Source organism: Neopsephotus bourkii, unplaced genomic scaffold (assembly GCF_033783945.1).
Source record: "Neopsephotus bourkii isolate Nb327-2 ecotype Australia unplaced genomic scaffold, CSIRO-AGI_Nbou_v1 NB_335, whole genome shotgun sequence".
Taxonomy (NCBI): Eukaryota; Metazoa; Chordata; class Aves; order Psittaciformes; family Psittacidae; genus Neopsephotus; species Neopsephotus bourkii.
The window spans coordinates 756,702-779,452 of record NW_026900841.1 but is presented as its reverse complement, the minus strand read 5'-3'; the positions used below and the strand labels follow the sequence as shown (position 1 = coordinate 779,452).

The window sequence follows — 22,751 nt, the reverse complement described above, 5'->3', positions numbered from 1 at the left end:
CCTTGGATCTGTCACTCAGCTTCTGTCAATATGTGCCTGCATCCCTGAACAAGCCTTGATGGCTCCCCTCAGAGACTGTGCTGCTGAGAGCCCTAGCTCAGCTCCATGCAGGCTTGCAAACAGGAGCGTCTCTGCCTCTGCCCCTAGCAGTGTGTGCTGCAATGACCATGCTCATGCTACACAAAAGGGAGCTAAGGCCCAGTGGGGAAAGGAGGGTAAAGAGGACTGCATTGCACATGTGTGATACAGGAGGCTCAAGTTCAGACCTCTGCCTTGTCTGTCAGAACTGCAAGGCTTTGTATAGAGGGGCTGAACATTGCTGTGTTTTGGAGAACTCTCCACATAGGCTGTTTTTCTGAAGGGAAGTGTTCAAATTCTAGCAAGGGACAAGCAGAGCAAGCTGGAGCAGAGTGCACTGTAACCCAAATACCAGTGTTTGAAGCATATAGAAAATGATCTTACTGGCAGCCCAAGGAAACAGCACAGTGTATTTTTGAACCTGTGTGGCTAAAACAAAGGGCTTCAGACATTCCACTTTTACCCAGGCATAAAACAATTACATAAAGAAGTTATTCCACAAAAGGGAAATTATACTGGAACAACCAATCCACTGCAGACATCTAACACCGAGATGAACCTTTTGCAGCATGTTTCATTTCTGTGGGACACTGTGACATGTTTCCTTCTTTCCTGTCATACAACTGATTGTTTCCTACCCAAGACACTAAAAATTTAGGACCAGCTCATACACAAACCTTCTTTTTTGTGAGTGTCAGGTGATATCCATCACCAAACATTTCCTTGAGGTAGAATGGTGAACCACAGCATCTGAGCCCTCCATGCTCTAGGAAGGCGATTCGGTCACTCAGAACTTCTGCTTCATCCAAGTGATGTGTTGAGAGAATGATGGTTCTGCCTGGAAAACACAAAGCTGATGTTAGCCACCACAAACACATGTGATTACATCAGACTGATTTATGGCATAGGGAGCATTAGGTGGAAATTGACTGGGCTTTTTTGTAATTAGTAGTGAAACTGGATGGAAGGCAACATTAGAGAGAAGCTGGAAGTTACTGTATTGTACATTGTGTATTATAGTAAATTTACTTTTCACATGACATTCTGAATTTACAGAAACCAAGCAGGATGCACTCAGAAAGTCTGCAAAATCCCAGTCTCGCAGAATTTGTTCTCTGTGGTCTCAAACCCCACAGTTCAAAGCCACTGATATCATACATGCAAAAGTGACACAAATCACCTTTGCCCCTGGGCAGCACATTGTCTCATGATGGTACCTTTTTTATTCTTGGAGATAATTTCCCAAATACTTCTCCGAGAGCATGGATCCACTCCTGTGGTCGGTTCATCTAGTATCACCACCCTTGATCCACCCAGGAGAGCAATAGCGATAGACAACTTCCTCTTCATCCCCCCTGACTGGGAGCCTGCTAGCTTGTGACGATGGCTGTACAGGCCAGTCTCCTTCAAAGTCCTTTGAAACAAAGAAAAATCACCCCCCAAAGGTTGTCCTTCAGGCATCTTTTGAAAGCAGGGAATGTGAAAATACTCAAACCCCTCCCATAACTGCAAATGAAAAACTGCTCAAGTATGGAGTGCTCTCCTGAATGGCCACAGTGCAGGGAGATGATTCACCCTGTAAGCTCAGTCGCTGGGACTTTTATCTAACACGTATTTTTTTTAGGATGTTTTCAAAGTTTTCATCTGACAAATCAAGGTTAAAGGCTCAACCTCATCATCTGAGAACACCAAGATCCAAACTCCCTGGGATGTTCCTGCTGCTTCACTTCTTCACAAAACCAATAAAATCGACATCATCTTTCTGACTGGTTGATTAAACCTCTTTCTGGGGAAAATTGTAAAGCAGCAAGGGCTAGACGCTGAGGCCTATAAAGGCATCTCCAAAGAATAGCCACAGAAGCTTGTAAACCCCCTGGAGAAGAGGCATTGTTTTCTTACAGCCACAGATATCTATATATTCCTCTAGGCAGACCAAGGCATTATTTGAACTCTATGCTGGATCTGCAGCACTTCTGCAACATTCACTTGAGCTTTGCAGTGGGGATGGCACTACCACAGTAATTGTGACAGCCTATTTTTATACCTCTTAACTTCTTCGTAGAGCTTCTGTTTACTCCAGTGTGGGACTTTGATGTACCCGTAGAGCAGCAGGTGTTCCTTTGTGGTGAGGTAGTTAAATAGCACGTTGTGCTGCATACACACCCCCATATTCTTCCTGATTACTTCCTGGTCAGTCCTGATGTCTTTGCCATACACAAAGATAGTACCCGATGATGTAGGGAACAACCCAGTCAAAATAGATCTGAAAGGGAAAAAAAAAATATGGAAAAGGAAGTCAGAAAAAGGAGAAAGCCATATTTAAGTTTTTCATAGAATCATAAAATAGTTAGGGTTGGAAAGGACCTTAAGATCTTCAAGTGCCAACTCCCCTGCCATGGGCAGGGACACCTCGCTCTAAACCATATTACCCAAGGCCTCGTCCAACCTGGCCTTGAACACTGCCAGGGATGGAGCATTCACTACTTCCCTGGGCAACCTATTCCAGCGCCTCACCACCCTAACAGGAAAGAACTTCTTCCTTATATCCAATCTAAACTTCCCCTGTTTAAGTTTGAACCTGTTACCCCTTGTCCTATCACTACAGTCCCTAATGAAGAGTCCCTCCCCAGCATCCCTATAGGCCCCCTTCAGATACTGGAAGGCTGCTATGAGGTCTCCACGCAGCCTTCTCTTCTCCAGGCTGAACAGCCCCAACTTTCTCAGCCTGTCTTCATGTGGCTGTTTTTCACACAATCCTGTATCCATCATCACTTTCAATGTTTTCTTACAGTACCATCACATTTCTTCCAGCCAGGGACCACTGATCGCTGCTTCTTCTCCTGTCTGACCATGTACTTGTCCATGTCTGACCACTGCACTTGTCAGAGCAGTGGTCAATTAACATCAAAGGACACCCTCCTATCCCTCATAGGAACTGAAGAGCAACTACCAAGCTCACACGCTGAACTCTGGCTACTTTTCATATGTACTTTTATCTTCTTCAGCTTTCCTCTTCCTAAGATCACTGCATATCCAATACATCAATACTCATGAATGCCCTTGACTTCCAATTTAATCACTTGTTCGAGCGTTCGAGGATTCCGGGTTGAAAGAAACACAACACAATAAAGAATCTCAACTAGTTTATTAATACAGGGAAAACATAGAGTAACAAAAGATACAGTAAAGGATATTTCTGATGTTTGGCTATCTTACCAACCCTAAAGACCATGTAATGACAATCAGGAAACCAGCTCCGAGAAACATCATCACAGTGTGAGGTGGCACACTCAACCTTAGTGGGCGTCCCTGCAGAGGCAATGCTGATCTGGGTGGTATGAGGTTGTGACTCCTCGCATTGCCTGAGGCTCAGGCTTTTAAACTAGGAAAAATGCACACTCATTCTGATGTAGTGGGCCAGCCTACTTTGGAAGAAGTGGCCGGGTATATCTAGAAAGGTCTCCCAGGGTCGCGACTTTTCCGGGGATCAGCCAAAGCGGGGCCTTCCAGGGAGGAGCCACCACAGACAAACAGTACTTTTCTATTTTTGTGTGTTTCCCCACAGACCATTATCCAATGTCACTGACACATGACCGGACATTCATATAATGTAGTTAGTCTCCATTCTTTGAGGTTTGTCTGCAGTATCCAGACAGCCTCATATTGCTAGCCACAACAGAGATTGAAAACCACATCTTCCTCTTACTAATCACATCAGAGCATGGACGTGTGTAAGATTTCACTGCCATTATTAACAAGAAATGGGAGAGGACTTCCAGACAAAACACCTCACAGTGGGCAGTGCTTTAATCTAGTTCAGGCAAGTTACCTCCCTAGCAATACCCGATAGACGTGAGTCAAACAGACCCTCTGCTCAGAATAACTACTTGCATATTATAGGTAATTTTTGGTGCTGTCCTGCAGGGACTAAAGGGAGAAGATATGTTTCAGACTGCTCTTCATCTTCCCAGAGTTTCTTTCTCTCCTGGGACTTTTAATTATCATTAAAAAGGGAAGAAGTAACTTGTGACCTTACTCAGGATTTGAAGCCTGCACTAAGTTTCAAGAAGCTATTATACTTTTCTGCATATCACCTTTGCCTACACTTTGCAAACAGGATACGAGATGAACTGATAACAAGCTGAAATGAAGCACACATCTGTTTTACTGGGTTTGGTTCTTCTGAGGCTTCTATTTATCAGCTTAATGTTGCTTTCAGAGTGATGCACATAAATATCACTGGAGAAACCAAATTCTACATGTCTGTTTTAGTGCTGTTATTTAGCAACACAAATAATAATTTATAAATGGCAAGGCTGGAAGGACTGAAAGGCCAATGTATTAACCCACTGCCATTATAGCACAGCCAGTGCATGAGTTTGTACAGCTCAAGTATACCTTTATTAAGCGGTCTTGCTAAGATCGCTCCTGCTATGGTGTATTCACAAGCTACCCACAACTTTCAGAAAAGGCAAACCTCAGGCACCAAAGTGCAATGGAACAAAATGCTAGAACAGTTGCTGTTCTGTGCATTACAGGTTCCTACCAGATTAAAAAGCATGTTCCTAAGCAGAAAAGAACATTTAATTCTAATAGATGAAGGGACTGCTGAGGTCATCCATGAGTAAGATAGAACTACAGAGAGATTTGGCCTAATAAAGTCTCATATTCAGTCTCCCAACACTACTCAGCCCCAGTTGCTCACCAGTTGGGTGAACAAGAGTTCACCCAATCATGCCTCACAGTATAAAAAAAACCCCAGCTTTAAAGGATACTCACATGGTTGTAGTTTTCCCAGCTCCATTGTGTCCCAGCAGGGAAGTGATATTCCCTTCATAGAAGTTGAGGCTGAGATTATCCACTGCAGCTTTGGATCCATAAACCTTCGTTATGCCACAGAGAGAAACTCCCAAGGCGAGATCAGTGGGCTCTGGTTCCACAGGAGGAGGGGATGCACCTTTGACACACCAAAGGGAATGGTCAGAGGACAGTTACTGCACTGCAGCAGCTATTTGTGCTACTTTTTTTTTTCACCTCAGAGACAAGCAGGGCTTTTAAAACCAAAATACAGTAAAAGTAGGTGATTTTCAGCTAGGAATGTAGAGAACATTTCACAGGATCTGTATCATTTTGAACCCCCTAGGATTTCTCCTTTCTACCTCTGCAGATTCTAATAACTCCTGACAATAGACATTTATCACTTTTGAAAAGGTCTCATGTTCAGATGTTTCACAGCACCTAACTAAGTATGAAGCAAGTACAGAAAATTAGAGGACATACAGCAAAACTACTGAGTTATTTTCAGTTAGATAGAATCAGGAAGCTTTTATGTGTGATCTCACAATATTTTACAGGCTAAATATTTAAAGAGATGAACAAAGAAGCACATATCCCTTTTATCAAGTGGAAATGTCTATTTGCTAGCACAAACAAAAGTGTATGACTGAGATATATGTCTGAGATACATGCACCTAAGGTAACTGCTTAACTACAACACACACAAATATGCATGTGAAAATCAGTATGGATTTCCAAACCAAACAGGAAGAACAAATATAAATTAAAAACCAAATCTCTATTCATGTAAGGAACAGCTTCCAGTTTTTCCTGTGCTAGCACATAAGGATCAATAGAGAAACGTGTTTTCTGAGTATGGCGACCTTTTATAAATTTGGCTTCTACCTAAAATATGTGTTAGTATCACTACCTCATCTAGCATTCACATACATATCTTATTGCTGAGGGTAGCTTCTTTCCTTAACATCAGCTTGGTTAAGAGAAGGCCTCTTTGTTTCTCATTCCAGAAGGGGAGGTAACTGTTGTATTCAATCCAGTAAGACGGAAGCAAAGGGAAATACCAGGGAGCAGCCATGCCATATCTACCTGCAAGAAGAGGAATCTCATTCAAGTATCTGTTTCCCAGGAAGCATCACTATCAGGGTGCACTCAAAATAGCAAAAAGAAACTCCTCAGATATCTCTCCCCTCTTGATCTGTTCATGTACTACTGATACTTGGTAGAGAATTTGCCTGATTGACACAATAGGAAGCATTCGCTAATTTGTTATTCTGAGTAACTTCATAGCTGGAGAGCAGGAGTACTTTACATTTTCCACTGGGTAGATATCTGTATGCCACTATACTGCTTCATTAGCTTGGGAAGAAAAGCAGAAGACAAATGTACTGGCTCTTGCCCAAGGCAGGAATTACTTTCTGAAATCAAATGATATAAGTTACACAACACAAAATCACTCAACTGACAAATGCAGGCTAATGTGTTCTGTTCTCATTTTAACCCATCAGACTGCAAATACATCCTCCCATGTCCTTGGCTTCAGATTCTTCTGGAGATCCACCTACCCATGTGATAAGCAGGGGAGCCCAAATTCTCCCTTTCTCTGTCTCAGTTTCATTAATACTGTCAGACATCCACAAAGTCATACTCCCTTTGATCTAGAAACAGAGGTATCCTGTGGATGCAGACTGTCATACTGCCTGAATCATGGAATCAGCCAGTGTTCTCTTCATTGTTTTCCAAGAGATGGCATAGTACCAGCCTCATTGTTTTGTATCCTTACCTGGGAAAACATTCCTTATATACCATCCCAGGATGAAGTAAATGAAAGAGTCTATCAGAATGAGCCAGCACATCCAGCCAAAGGAAGTGTTGTCTCCAATCATTGGGGACTTACACATGTTGTCCCACTGCAGACCTGAAAATAGGAATTCAGAAATACAAACAGGCTCTATGTAAGTTAATGAAATGTCACAACCATGGGAGTCAAAGCCTAGTTTTACCTATAATAAACATACCTATGCCCTGTGCCTCATATCGAGCGATGTATTGGCTTGCGTAACTGAATGCAGTTGGGGACAACAGACTCTGTGGAATAAACAAAATTGAAAACAAAGAACTGATGAATTAATCTCAAAGAGAAATTAAGTCAGTCAACAATAAGATACCTCATTAGCTTGGTCCAGTAGCCAGAAAAACAAGCATTTCCCCCCCCCCCCCACCAACAGTCACAAAAAGCACTAGACCAGGCTTATGATGGGCATTACTTCTGGTGCTGGGCTGTAATGTCTCCTTAGAGCCTGCTTTTCTTTTGCTTTATATCCAGGACCCAGCTTCCTCCCTCATAAAGACCTTTATTTTAGGCTTTTGAAATGCAGTAGTGCTTGAGAATTACCTGCCATGTGGTTAATAGTTTTACCACTAGCACTAATAATTGTTCTTTCCTGAATCGGGTGATTCAAAACAAGCCTGGCTTCTGGAACCTAATACCTACCCATTTCTAGCCTTGGTAAGAAGCAATATTTTACATCTCTTTCCACAGCTAGGAATTTGAGATACATGAAACTAAAGGATGAGCAGAGACAGCCATGAGCAGAATCAGACCTCCTTCACAGCCTAAACTCCTTACTGAGACAGCCTTGTTTTTCTTGTTGGTTGAAAGTAACTCAGTTTGATTTGCAATTTGTAAGGGTAAGATATGTAGCTCAGACTATTCTTCAGGTGGCAGGTAGGAACTCTCTGAATTTCAGTGCTTTCAGTCATGGGACACAACTAATTCCAGGTCCCCCTCAAACAGGTCATGGCCAACTCTCCTGTCGTACCTGTCAACATTCACTGATGGAATTTAGAAAGACACCCAACCATGACAATTTGTGACACAAGCTATAATAAGAGCTGAAGTTTATTGAAGGTGTCTGCTTCCACATACATGGTCCCTGTTACTGAAAAGCAGAGCTTACCAGCAGGCTTTTCACAGAGAAGCTCAAATGATTCTCAATGACAAGAAGCACGATGAAGGGGAAGAAGGTGAGGATGTATACGAGACTGCCCACCAAAGCTGCTATATTGGTGTTATTGAAGAACACACTGATGAAGTAGCTCATTGCTATGATGGACAGGCTGTAGTCCATAAGGTACAGGAACAGGAGTGCTGTGTTTGTTTTGGGAAGGATGTCACCCACTTTCAGAACAATGATGAGGAAGGTGACAGTAATTAGAAGGAAGATGGCACACTCTATGAACCAGGCGATGAAATGGCTGCTGGCATTAACACCCATCATTTTCATGTACTACAGAGAGAAAGGTGAAAAAAAGAATTACAAATGACAAGTGTTCATTAAGAGATCTTTCTCCTGATACTGAACTTCGGGTTTTTTTTCAGTTTCTAGACAAAACATCAACCAAACCATGCTCTTTCATACTGAAACGCATATTGATAACCAAGAAAAAACCACACACAGTTCTACAATGCCCTAGGTTTGCAAAGCACTCTATTGCAGAGGAATGCTACAGTCTGGATCTGCAAGTATGAAGCACTGTAGCCCAAAAGCAGCAGAGGAACTTCTAGCCTTAGATTTGTAACTTTTCTAAAACATTTTTGTTGTTCTTTAAAATAATGCTAATTGGTCCAGTGGCTTGAGTGTAAAAGCTTTTAAAAATCTTTGAAACCAATCCACTTCTCAGACAACTCCAAGACAACACACAATAGGTGAACTACCATGGTTATAAGGAAGCTTTTTTTTTTTGGTTTAAGGTTTAAGGAAGCTAATTTCTACTAGCTGATGATCAAGTCCATAAGACATGCATAAAACTGTCAATTTCTATTTAGAAAACCAAAAGAAACTACAGGTGCTGGTGGCTTCTTGTAGATTATTGCATACCTAAAAAGATTACTGACACCCAGCTTCTTACAGACAGCGAAACTGAGTTCCCTAAATTAACAGGGCTGTCAGCTACCCACTGGGGTTCACTCATTTTTAGTCTCATCACAGTTCATAGACTGCCCTTTACTGGAAATGATTTTGGTGAATCAGTATTTGTCTCCATGGTACTGGATAAAAACCAAATCTGCTCAAGCTTCTGTGGCTTGCTGAAGCTTAGTTTTACAGAAGTTCTCTGTTGATGGTGTTTAGACCAAAAACCTGAGTTAATTTAACAAATTCCCTAGGTCTCAATGTCATTTCTTTTCCAATAGGCAAGCTAGATGAAAAACTTCATTTCAGAGGAGCTGATGTAATATGTATCACCTTCTGAAATATCAAGTATAATCATTTCAAGGATAGGAAATAAGTCACTTTCCATGTCTTTGTCCCCAGTAGGTACAACTCAAAGTCAATTTTTAGAGAGCTTAAAATCTTCAGAAAACTTTGTGGAGTCCCCATATTTCCAGTGTTCAAAACTGCAAAGCAATATTCTCACCATTTGAAGGGCAAACTCACTGCATTTCTATTGTTTTGAGCTTGGTTACAATGTCAGAATTCAAACACTGCAGGTAAAACAATAGGTATTTGGAATATTATTTCCTTAATGCATGTTTTGCTTCATTTAATATTGCACAGGAGACATACTACCCACTAATAAGGAAAATCTGTTTATAATTCTGCACGCCCCAGAAGGTTTCACCGTACCTCATAAAGCCTCAGATCTTTCTCTTGAACAAGTGTTTTAACAAAATCAGCTATAAACAGCACCCAGGCAGCCATCAGAGCAAATGGAAGAGAATAGGTCACGCTGGTTAAGAACCTGTAAAAGGCAAATGCAGGCTTTAGCAGAATATAAAATGTTCTGGGGATTAAGGTTTTATACAGAATATATTTGTCAGAACAATACTTTAGCACAGGAAAAGACATGCTTATGCTTCAAAATGGGGAGTATAATTAATAATTACAAAAATGGCTATTTTGCCCTTTCACTGGACTTTCCATTCACAACATTCCTGACTGTTCAAATACTTTTTTCTTTTTTTTTTAATTACAGAGGGATTTCCAGATGCATTGTGCAAGTTTTGCTGAGCAGCACGAGGAGCAGGAGCTACCACGGTCAGTGGTATCTCCTGGCTCCCTGATGGGGTGCATTCCAGTTGGAATGAGCAGTCAGCCATAATTCCCAGTTCTGTTAGTAGATATAATGACCAAATGTTGTTATCAGGCCATATTTCCTAGTGCTGGGATTTGAATACATGTGCTTCCCCTCAGAGTGTCTGTCCTATCACCCCACAGGATAGCTATTAGGGATCCAGGCCTATAGCATGGCTTCACAATTCTTGGCTCTTCACTTTAGTTAAAACCTTCTTCCTTGTGCCAGATGTGCACAGAAAAAAGGACAACAGTGGAAAACAGTAAATTTCTCCTTTTGTGATGGAAAGCAAGTTTTTATAAGCAGGATATTCACTTCACTGTATCTACAGGGCTTACGATTTCCTCCCTCACTTCTAAACCTGGCTTATAAAAAAAAGTAATCAGTGTTATTCCTGGGAAAAGTTTAATACACAACGATCACAGTGAGAAAATAATATGATTACATTTGTTTTTTCAAATTCTTTTTATCTGTAAAGTTGAAAATCTCCCATAAACCAGAGCTTTTGGAAATGCTTCCAAGCAACTGAAGCCATATTGAGACAGAACAATGAAGAAGCTTTTCTACTAGTTCTTTGTTGTTTGGGGTCTTTTTGGCTGCCACCTTATACAGCATCTCTAGGCTACTAAAAATTCAGCATTTCCCAACATCTTCTCTTTACTGGTGTATATACATTCCCTTCTTTTCCCTACAGGAGGGTAACTATGGAATAACAATCAATAAAGTCATTTTATGACTACTACTGTATGCAAATCCAAAGCCTTTAGCTATTTTAATAATTGAGCAAACTTGTGTCCCTCTGAACCTGGGGTGTAGAGGGAAACCTGAAGGCGGTAATTTTTCTCAGCAGCCCAAGAACAAGAAAAGGAGCAGATAAGCACTGTAGTATGCCTCAAGCAGACAGTTAATCATTGTCCAAAACTATCTCACAGCAATAATCCACATATTTGTTACAAGAAGTTGACACTGAATGCTTATTGCCTGTGTACTTGCAGGCACTTTGCTCTTGAGAAGAGGTTATAGGTCCCCAGCTCTCTTAAGTGACAGGCTGACACAGGAGATTAATGGATCTGCCGTAGCTCCTATAGCTACAGCTCCCAGATAATCTTTTAGCTTATGCAGTAGACACACAGGCTTTTCAATAGGAAGAGCTCCTATGTCTGGTCTGTACCTTAGGTCCAAATGAGACACTCTTGTCAGGGTGGAGTGACCGTCCAACCTACCAATACTATTTGCTGAAGAACCTTCAGTGCTTTCTGACGGGCACTGAAATCCCTTCCCTGGGTGCTTTCCACTCAGTCTGGCCACCACCTGCTGCCAGGGTAATAACTCTGAGGAAGTACCATCTTGCCAGCTTTCTAACACAGACCAGAAACTGCCTTGCTGGAGGGACAGGTCCTCAGCTGTGAGAGATTCACTTCTCTCTGTTGCATTTGGCAGAGATGCAGTTTATACTAGCTGCAGATCTGGCTAAAGATGAATGGAAAGGAAGATGATCTAAAACTTTTCAATCTGTTTCACAGTTTAGAACCTACTCTGGCCCCCACAAAGATAATGCTGCACTATTCTGTGTGACAGGCTGTTAACCTGGCAACTCAGCACATCAAAAGATTCTCTGTCCTCCTTCATTATAGCAGAGATGAATGGTACAATTTTATCTTCCCTCTTGAGGCATCTGAGAGGCACCTGTATTGAGAACTATTCACTATACACTAATCATTAGCTAGAATCACTGGAATGAATAACAAATATCACAGCTGGATAGCAATCTCCACGAACAAAGCACATAAACCTAGTGACTCTTTTTTGCCCAATAAATACATTTTCTAAGTTCTGCTGCATTGTCAGCATGCAAACACATGCAGAACAAGCCAATACTTCATATTTAACCCAAGTCCTGCCAACCCAAGTCTTAGTTCCACCACATGTAGTCAAACAGGGACAGCAAATTTTACCTGCTGTAAAACCTATAGTTACCATGACAATTCAGGTATATACAGAGTGCTGAAAACAAAAGATAGGCAAACTAAATATAGACCATTTATACTAGAGTCCAAACTTTCCTCTTTTGTTCAGATCCTTGGGAAAACAACAACAAAAAAAAAACCAACCAACCAAAAAAAGCCAAAAGAACAAAACACAAAATGAAACTATTTCTATGTCATTTGAACATGGTATTAAGGAGACCAGTACAGCTGGTGAACTCCACCAGTCAGACAAGATGAACTTAGACAAAGCATGAAAACAAAAGGCACACAAACTTACATATCCTTATTGTAGCAAGGGTAAGGCATGGCCTGGACTTGAACAGCTATTTCCTCTGGCTTCTTGCCAGTCTGTAATTCAATGATGGCTCTTTCAATGCTGTCCTGGATATAAATAAATGCTCGGCTGTAAATCTGGCTCTGGGAGGTGGAATTGTGAGGACCCACTGTCCAGATGCGCTCCCTGATTCTGTTGGTGGTTTGTGTGATCCTGCTGCTCATTCGGATGGTGTAGTTCAGCACAGGAGGGAGGGCCAAGCCCCCATAAACTGAGTGTCCAGGGGTGCTATGGCTTGAAGGCAGCTTGAAAATTATACCTTGGAACAGAAAGATAAAAGGCTTTCCTTCAGAGCTGACATGACGGGAACAGTACACAGGGATACATAGAAACTCCTCATTTTTATATGTCTTTTCTACGTTATAGTCCATCATCTAATTTCCTTGCTGCACAAATAATGCTTAGAGGGGTAGAGTGCTTATCAAGTGTCTAGAAGTGGAAACAATATATCACTGCAGCTACTCATGCTTCCAAATGTGACCAGTGATTCTGGGTGTGAAATACACCTCCAAGAGCTTTTAAATATTTTCCCAATGAACATTCAAAACCCAAAGGTTCTCAGAATAACTGGCTGTATTTGGAAAAATCTTGCAGTTAAGATGGACTGTCAAATACCTGGTAGGTATGTCAGCACATGCACTTGTGAATGCGCTCAAAGATACTCCATCAATAGAGGTCATGCAGTGATGCTGTGATATAAAAACCTATACATATATTTTTGTGCCCACACAAAGTCCTGCAGAGCTGAGATGTCCATACAGAAGACATCAATATAGCAGCTGGAATGGCATGCTGTAGATACAGTTTGACAGACGGGAATTTTTTCCTTTTAAATGTTTGCTTAAATAAAGGCAACAGAAGTTTTTCCCTACAGAATGTTTTTCCTGAGTATTCCATATATAAAGCATATGATGGAATGGAGGGCAATCATGGAAGAAAACTGCTTTCATGGGAATAGACAAGTATTATCAGGGTGGGAAGTCACAAGAAAAGAAAAAGTTTCTATCTACTCCTCAGTTACGAGGTATAAATCCAGACAGATCACAGGACTTATAAGTAAATCCTAATTAAGGAGGAATTGGACATTCTTCAAAAAATAAGACACATTTGTGTCACTGCATCAAATTAATGTAAGTTAATATAAATTAATATAAGTTCCTATTCTCTGATCTGAAGCTGCAATCTGATCCCACAGATATGAAAAGTGTGACTGAGAAGACCCAATCTAATACTGCAGTGTTTGGCTGGAACACCTCAACAGCTTTATGACCTTCTGATAAATGGAATTGTCTCATATTTGGACTTGAGACCTTAAAGGTATTTTCCAACCTAAATGATTCTACAGTATCTTTCTTGTTTAATGATCTTTTCCCATGGGGGCCTGAAAGAAGGTACTTGTCATGAAAATCTCCTAAGGGCAGTGAAGTGTCATTCAAACTGAGAATTAACCAAAAGAAAACACCAGTTGACCAAAGGCTTTCTATACAGACAGTGGAGCTGTAAGAGAAGAGAAAGTATAAACGGGAGAGTGGAAAACACTGCCACAAGGAGATCTCAGTATGCAAGTCCCATGCACACTGGCTCAAAATCAGGTGCTGTGTGGTGAGAGCTGTTGATGGAAAGACAAACTTCTTATGCTGGGCTTCCATCCTATACCAAGCTAATTTACAGAGGGATTCAAGACTGTCACATACTTGCAAAAAGCTCATTCTTCAGAAAGAGCTCTTTAGCAACCGTTTCCATTTCCTCTAAGTTTTTGACTGCCTGAATGCGGTTAAATGAGACACAGGAGGACACATTCACAGCAAGGGTAGCCAGTGTGTTCAGCTGCTCCACAATGTCAGAGTTGTTCTGCAATTCCAGCCGAATATCATCTGAAAAAAACCAAACCCACAAGCAAAACCAGTAGCATCATTACACACAACAAAAAATCATCACATCATTCTGCTCTTTACACTAACAATGACATCAGACAGGAAGGAAAAAGCCCATTATACTGAACATTAAATGTAAAAAACATTTCTGCACTTAACAGCCCAATGAAGTTATGTTGTTGACCCAGTTTTTATGTTAATCTTTTTAATATGCTCGTGAGTTTGCCTTAGGGAGGATGCCACCAATGGAATGTGACAGCCATCCCAAATCGGAAGATGCTACTAACTTGCTGAGGTTTTATACCTGCATATGATGCTCCTCATTCATCCCACATCTTATGGGTTTTGATGTAATCAACTTGTCTGTTGAGCTGTTCTGTCTCAGGGGAGCACGTGCTTTATGCAAGCACATCAAGGAAAAGTTATGTCTGTTGTGCTGATGTGTGTACTAAACCTAATAATGCAGTTTAATAAAGACACTGCTGTTTCCTGGCTGTTTTAAAAGGTGACTGCATAATGCAGTGTAACTAATACGGAACAGCTGCTGCAACCATGATGATTTTACGGGCAGTTAAGACAGAAGCTGCTACTCACGAAATAACAAAGGGGTCATCACAAACAGTATGCAAATATCCTTCTGACTGCAAAAGACTACAAACACTCTTGGTGTATGCTGAGCTTTGCTAGCCTAACTCAGATTTACGTTGACATATATGGCTACTCATTGAAAAAGCAGGTAGGGCACTAAGACCAACTAGGAAGGGGCTGTGATCCCCACGCTGTGCAGGTATCCACCACTGCCAGTCGCTGATGATTCCCACAGCACAGATCAGCAACTCTCACCACGAAGGCCTGTGCAAGGCCACCAGAGTACAGCAAATTCCAGCACAGCATCTCCTGCAATGATGCCTCTGGCTTTATGAGCCTGAGCACCTTTATCCGACCCCTTGCTTTTCTGCTGTGGAAAACTTTTAATTTGAACCCTTATGTGATGCAAGTGAGCTCTCCACATTTCCCAACAGAGTCCCAGGTTACTCATTTGAAGTTATAATTGTGGCTAAACAGTGTCCTCCAGTGGCCACACTCTGCTGCAGAAATTCCCATCCTACTATCCCTTCAACACTCACAAGAAACATCTCTTCACACAAGCCTTTTGACTTTCTAAGGGTCTTTTCCAATAGCCCACAAAATGTTTGAATCACAGCTGAGATTGCCTTGCACCACAGCATCTGATACTGGTCAGAGAAGAACTGTACCAGAGGATGGCTACAGCTTGGTGACTCTGGAGACCTGAAGTACCAATAAGAAGGCAGCACATGTGGGCAAGCTTACCCAGTTTGTTTATTTGAGCCAGCAGTTCAGCTGCATCCAAATCCACCATCAGCTTGATGAAAACCTGGACAAAGGGGTTCCTCAGGGTGTTCTATCAACAAGTAAGAAAAAAAAAAGTATCAGTTTGACCAGAAGCCCCTTGAGCTTATTCAGTGTATTTCTAAAATACAACAGACCAGCTTGCCCTCACTGAGCATTTGTACAATCCCCTCCTACTCCTTTCCTGACCTTTCCGTATAATCACTCTGTGTATCAGGATGGGGAAATGCTGGCAATGAAATTTAGTTAGTCCAAGTTAGCAGTTTTTTTGGAGTCAAGAGAGGTTGTCTATTGAGTCTTCATGAGTCCTATGAAAAAAATCACGGATAATCTTTGTTATTCTAGAAGTGCAGTAAATTTCATTTGTGTCTGGTTTAAGTCCTGTTCACACAGGCAGCAAATACTTAGCTTGGAGACCAGCAGACAGATTCTTTTGGGAGCTGAATAGTTAACTATTTCACCAATAAGTGTAGTCAGCAGAAAATATTTTATTTCACTTTTGCATAGTCCACTCTGGATTTTCTCTCAGTGCCACGAAAATGACAGTGAACTCCACCCACTGAAATAAACTTCTAATTCTTTAGAGTTCCAGAGAGCAACTTTTTATAGTTTTGTAAAAAAAAGGAGACAATTTTTGCTGCAGAAAACAGGAAGCAAGTATGCAAAACATTAGAGCATACTGCCTTCTGTATCCAAGCAAGGCTAGGCTCCTTAGGAGGGGAAAAAGGAATTTTATTTACAGTCACTGATGTACAAAGGCATCTTCTAGCTCTTATGTGTGTACCCAGAGCGACATGCTTATTATAGATACTGTTTCATTTTCTGAAAAAGTCATTTCTTGCCTGGTCTTGCCTGGCTGGATCACTCCATCAAGCAGAAAGTTAATTTACAAACTGAAGAGCATTCTCTGCTCATCTGAGCCCTCCAGCAAGCTTCAGCATGGCCATATTACAAACAGATCATTTCGGAGAGAGTCTGTATGGAAAGGTGTGTCAGGAGTATTTCTGTTGCAGGAACAGGCAGGCAGGTACAGAAACTGTGAAGTTGAGGTCAAAAGCCTAGTCAAAAGGTTCTCCCCAGCTGACCTATGATGTCCCTGAGGTCCCTGGAACCCCACTTTCAGTGAAGAAATCCATCCCCCCATTCACTCCTGTAATAGAGATGGGGCAAGTAGGATATCATACCTTGATCATTGGAACTGTCTGGTTTAACTTAGTCAGTGATTTCATGATGTCAGGAGACTTGTCCAACCACTCTTGGGACTTTAGGGCTAAATCAGCCATCTGCTCCAAGGTTGCATTAGACTACAGAAAAGCCCACAACATACAAGGATTCATTTATTCATTACCTTACACCTTTTAAATAATTAAAAAATCAATAAAACAGCTAAGGCCAGATTTGGTTTCCTCAGGATTTTTCTTAGCATACTATCTGTTTGGCAAAATGCCCCTAAACAAACTGAATTTGGATGCAAGTACTTAAAAATATGGCCTCATATGTGACATTTGGAGCATGTCTTGGATATCAGCTCTCCTTCTGCCACTGGTCTGCTTGCAAGCAATACTGGTTATAGCATTTGTCCTGGGACACATCAGTTATTGGCTGAAAACATTGGGGCTGAAACTTCATAAACTGAAAGCATAAAAAAATTAATTAAATGTTAGACCAACAGCAATATTTTTGGAGGTATGATTCATTCAAAGACAAAACATGACTCATATGACCAGCAGGGCAACTCGGAAAAGATAATTTCACTAATACTCCAAACAGTCAGAAAACAGACTTGCACCTCTCAGAGAAACAAGCCTGTGCTAGATAAATTACAGTCTTTTTGAGTGGGCATAATCTGATATACTGTAAAAAGAGCCATACCTTTCCCATGATTGCTCGAGTTTCTACGGTATCTGGTGTGTAAAGGATCTTCCCAAAAATCATAGGTTTTAAAAAAGACCAAATTAAAGCTCCAGTTGGGGTCTTGACCAAGTCCAGGTAAAAGGATAAGCAAAATGGTGCTGCAAGGGAACAAAAGCAAACAAATTGCACAGAGTACAAATAGACCAGACATGAGAAAGCTACCAGTGTTTCTTCCCATCTGCCCAGTTTGTGGCTGTGTCCAGTGAATGACTTCAGGGCCCTCTTCACGGATTGATATAATGAGTCTTAACAAAAGCAGTCCACTCCTAAGATCTCCTGTTGCTGAACTCAAGACAACAAGAATCTCACTGTTTGAGCCAGGATTCTCTCCTTGAAGGTTAAATGGAGTTTTGTGAACTCAGAGGAGCTAATAATGTCAGCAGGGTTGGAAAAACTGCACATCAAGAAAAAGCAGTGACCTGTCAAGCCCTAAGACCAGATCATCAACAAATGGGAAACAGTGCAGTGTCAAGTACTGCCCTGCTACATAGGTTGCTTTCCTTTTAACATTAATGGAAATAAACCCCCAGATCTTCTGCTAGCATAAATAATGAGCACTTACAGCCCTCCAAAGACACACAGGGGAACAGCTCAGCACTGTATCTCTCTGGAAAGAGTTTGGCTCTGGAATGTTTTTGCCTTAAGGAAAAGCCAGACTTACTGGAGTCCTGTGGAATTCCATATTTCCTCATCATCTTTTGGACATAGACATCCTCTACATAGGAACTGTTGCTTACAGGGTCTCCAAAATCTGGAAGCAAGGACTCAAAAAACAGGGGTGTGATCTCCTGGTTGCAGAGGACTTTTGACATTGACTTAAATGTGCCACGTGTTATTCCCAAGTTGTTTGGTTTAAATAATGCCTGCAAAAAAGACAAAATCCTGCACATGAAAAGCATCCCACTCTGAGAGAAAAAAAGAAATAACAGAATTGGAAGGCAAGGACTGACATTTTACACTGCTTTCTTGTTTGTCTCTATGGAAAAAAAAAAAGGGGGGGAGACTTTTTCATGGAAATCATGCTCTTTTTTTTTTTATGTTAACCTTTGCTATGTAAACTCATTTCCAGGTATGAGATCCAACATAGATATTGTCAATAATATGTGTACAGGAATTGCCCGTAATGTGTGCCTGGTGACACATATACACCCTGGGTTACAAGACAGAATTTGTCACACAAATGTGCACATCCTCTATCCCCATGACTGCATGCGGTTCTACAATGCCCAGGCAAAGTGATTACCAGAAACTATTCCCGTGATCTTTGCTGTCATTGACTAGATGCAGCACTGGACTAAATTAGTACAAGCTGATGTTACTGCAGCTGTCCGAGCAGGATGTGGGGTATACCCAGTGTTCTGGTTAGTCTTGAGGCTTCTGGTGTGATCTAATGCACACTAAAGCCAGAGCAAAGTCTTGCTGTTGACTTGTGTGGTTTTGGATAGCCTTTAGTGGGCAGTTCTCCAGCTGTCTTCACAAGCTGATCCCTGCCAGTATTTTGTTGGAACTCTACCCTCCTCTCAAGGCAGTCCTCCATCTCCTGTATTTTTGTTCTTGCTGTCCCTCTCATGGCACATGTAGCTAGTGTCCCTCCTGTGATGAGCACATGGCAGCCCCACTGCTCCAAATCAAAGCTCTCCCAAGAAGGCAATGTATAAGTTTGAAAGAGATTCTTAGAACACTGCTGCTTTAAAAGAGGTTCAGTAATCTATGATTTAACACACCTTTGGCTTCTAAGGTAAGAAATTATTGTGGAAACTGTTCCAGTGGTGTTTTGCCTTCAAAGCATATGCAGTCTACACGTACCTTAGTCAGTGGCATGTTTCTAGACTGCCGGAGCTTTTTCAGTGAATGAATAGCTTGTAGTAATGGATCAACATCAGATTCAACCTGGTTTCTGAAATATTTCACTTTTGTCAGAAAGCCTAACATCTTGTCCATGGGTTTCTGAAGTTCCTTAGGGAAAAACATCTACAAGAAGCAGGAAGGAAATCAGTTACGATTAGCAGGAATCCGTGAGCACATACATGTAGTGTGTTAATTCCAAGACAAAGACTGTGGGATTTACAAATCTGTAAGGAGGCTTAGGGAATGGATATCCCATAGGAAATGAATGGTATTTGTATTCCTAAATCCCCAAGTGCTTTTGAAAACACTCCCCTGAATATTGCATATCCTGAACAGTGCATGTTTCCGAACACCTACAGTTGGGAAATGTGCACCACATACTGGCTGGAACATAATCTGAGTCTCTATGAGGTAGCGTTTTGCACAACATAGATGTCAAACACTGCGAGTGACTTTTGGCCTGAGCCAAATTAATCCTCATTTAATAAATCTTCTTCCCCAGGATCATTTCTGTAGCTTTTTTAAACACAGATTCAATATGCAATTCTCTGTGAATAGTATTTTTACATTTTGTTTCTATGGTTGTATGCATGGGGTATTTGAATAATTTATTAACTTGGTAGTCAACTAGATTGAGAACATGTATTTTACAGAAAATTTTCCAGGGCTTCCCTTTCCAAGGAACAAAACATTTAGCCCAGTGACTTATTTTTTGGGAAGCCTGAATGCAGAGGGGAATGTTCAAGAGGTTGTGCAGCATATAAATGATATACAATAGGGAGGCATTTAGAGTAGGTACAGTGACTTTCAATGAGGTTAGCTGGTTTACACCAGCTGGGATCCTCATTTATATCCACACTGTCACAGCATGGATATGCAATAAAAATCACTGTATGAGCAAAGCCTGATCTTTGGCTTGTGTAAATCAGCATCGCTTCTGGCCACTGCAATGGTATTTTATGACCTTTCAGCCGCTACATGCAGCAAAGACTACAGAAAGCACTCTACAAATCCAGCACTAACCTTGTATAAGAAACTGTAAATGTCTAAGTGTCGCAACAGAGTGACCCCCAGGATGTACATCTCACGAGTCCTCTCTGGAAGAGAGAGATTGCAGAACTCCTTCGCTACTGTTTGCAGCTGTGGGTCAGCAGGATGGACGCTACAAGACTCCAGCTGGAGGATCTGAGAAATGAGCTGTGTTTGTACAAAAAAAGAAAAGATTTGTTAAGGGGTAGACTGCTCACTCTAGGATGCATGGATTAATCTTGCCTCGCTGTTGTTCTTTCCACAGGGTCATATTTCAACCCTGAGAACCAGAAAATGCCTACCCCATTACTCCTGCTCCAAGGGACAAATCCTAAAGATTGTGTTTTACTGCCCAGCTTGCACAGTAGTAAAAACTTTTGTGGCTTCAATTTCCCATCGACTGATGCATGTGAAGTTTAGAAAAGAGTGTGCTCAGTCCAGGCAAGATGGTTGGGAAGGGGAAAAGCATCTGGAGCTCTATTTGTGCAGGAGGCTGAGGTAGTCAAGCTCATCCTTTGTTACGGGAGGCTATTTCTGGATCCTGAGTTCTCTCACATGGTTAGAAGTGTGCTTTTCCATCTGGACTGAAATGATTTCTCAGCACTGAAGACCCCACCAATGATCCCACTCAGTCCTCATTAGTCTGCTATAGTGAACTGGCCTCTTGCTGCAGATCAGAGTAATCACCCACCAGGCAGTGCCTGGCTGCATACCAGCTGCTGGTGACAGCCAAAGAGACCATATGGCTATTGGTCTCCTATGGCTGGACTGGTGACAATGACTGCTCTTATTGCACTTCTGGTGGCCACTTTGATCCATAACATGCTATGCTGTCTATCCCTATGGGATCATTCACCTCTCTTTGGGTTGTCATGCATGCACTGATCTGCTTAGCTGTATTCACTAGCAAATTCTGGTTTTCATGGTCTGAGAGCAAGAAAGCAACAAGACCTCCTGCAAGGATGACCACAGACTTACCTGACTGCTGTTTTCTGGGAGAGATGCTTCCAGAAGAGCATCAATACTGGCTGTGGGCATTCCTGTTGTGGTTTTGAGATCTTCTTTGAGCTGGTCCACATTTTTAAACACATCTTTTAACTTTTCTATAAAGAGCAATCACAGAACAATTAATGTAATTACTTTCTCCAGACATACAGCTATCTTAAGGACACAGAAAGGACTTTAGGTTAAGTATGGAAGTGTGTTACATAGTTGCTGATAAAAAACCCCAAACCTTTCAAAATACAGTCATATTTCCTAGGTTTTGAAGTCTGATTTGTGGTTGACAGGTCTAGTGATGGCAAAAGTTGCTCATTTTGGACTTGCAGCACAAAGAACTATTTGGGCTGTGTGGGAAACAAAGGGTGGTATAGAACAGGCTTCAGAATTACCCTAGATAAAAGATCCCAAGGACATGGTGTATGGTTATTTCATTAACATCACTTCTCCCTGGCAGCTAAGGAAGCCTTGGGATTTTCAGCAGAAAGTATGGTACCAGGAATCATGTTTGCCCACATGGTAAGGTAAATACAGAAAACTACCTTGTTTGTTAGAGTATGTTAAATTCTCAGTGATGTTCAATATGGAATTCAAAGCAGTCATATATTGAGGAATCTCTTGAAAGAAAGCAATTTCTGGTACACTTTCTTGAAACCTACATCAGAAAAAAAACAAACCACCAACAAAATTAAGCATATGTAAAGAAGACAAGAAGCCATTTCAAGAACAGAATACTAAAGCAGTTTAAGGCAGAGTGAGAGCCTCACCACTTCACTTGTGTCTGGATGTTCGTGGCATCCCCAATAAGTATATTTTGAAGCTCTTGGGAGATTCTTCTGTGATTCAGTACATTGGTCACAACTTGATTGCTCAGTTCAATAGTGTGGAGGAGCTGCACATAAGGTTGACTCTGTTCACACAGTTCTCCAAAACTAACATTAGGGAATTGGCAGATGTCCTGTATTGACTTAAAGCTCTCATAGTCACAAAGAATAGTTGTCAGATCCCGAAGGTGAGATATCTTCAAAAGAAATTGTGAAAAGCAAAACAAATGCACAAACACCATTTAGGTGACAGAATTATAAAAGGGAGATTTTTAAAAGTCTAGATGTCCCTTTCTGTTTTTCTTTAGGATTAAAAATACGTATTAAATTTTTAGTTCATTTGAAATGTCTCCGGTTTATAACAATCATTCCTACATGAGTCTGTAGAAGACCTAGCTATGCAACATTGCACAGGATCTATAAACCTTGCAAGCCTTAACATATCATTTCCCCTGCCCAAAATGCATACACAGCAATAGTCCATTTGGACTTACCTGCTGACCAATTAATCTTCCCAGAGACCAAATAAATTTACCTCGTGCAACAGGTTTAACTTTTCAGATACCACCTGGTCAACTGTACTACAGCATATGAAACACAGGTGGCTACACATCAGGACTTC

General features: G+C 41.3%; 1 protein-coding gene across 1 annotated transcript in view; it reads right to left on the bottom strand.

Moving 5' to 3' along the window:
• The window catches only part of ABCA12 (ATP binding cassette subfamily A member 12), an 87,061-nt gene that overhangs the window by 26,093 nt on the left and 38,217 nt on the right, over positions 1-22,751 (bottom strand). The window contains exons 13-32 of the mRNA XM_061348135.1: positions 22,073-22,326; positions 21,848-21,960; positions 21,285-21,409; positions 20,301-20,474; positions 19,236-19,400; positions 18,091-18,292; positions 17,388-17,527; positions 16,700-16,819; positions 15,477-15,567; positions 13,965-14,144; positions 12,214-12,529; positions 9,501-9,615; positions 7,833-8,162; positions 6,891-6,960; positions 6,656-6,790; positions 5,806-5,961; positions 4,858-5,035; positions 2,123-2,341; positions 1,296-1,492; positions 756-916 (exon numbers count right to left, since the gene is read on the bottom strand). Of these exons, the coding sequence (XP_061204119.1) occupies positions 756-916; positions 1,296-1,492; positions 2,123-2,341; positions 4,858-5,035; positions 5,806-5,961; positions 6,656-6,790; positions 6,891-6,960; positions 7,833-8,162; positions 9,501-9,615; positions 12,214-12,529; positions 13,965-14,144; positions 15,477-15,567; positions 16,700-16,819; positions 17,388-17,527; positions 18,091-18,292; positions 19,236-19,400; positions 20,301-20,474; positions 21,285-21,409; positions 21,848-21,960; positions 22,073-22,326 (3,441 nt within the window). The remainder of the gene's footprint in view (positions 1-755; positions 917-1,295; positions 1,493-2,122; positions 2,342-4,857; positions 5,036-5,805; positions 5,962-6,655; positions 6,791-6,890; positions 6,961-7,832; positions 8,163-9,500; positions 9,616-12,213; positions 12,530-13,964; positions 14,145-15,476; positions 15,568-16,699; positions 16,820-17,387; positions 17,528-18,090; positions 18,293-19,235; positions 19,401-20,300; positions 20,475-21,284; positions 21,410-21,847; positions 21,961-22,072; positions 22,327-22,751) is intronic.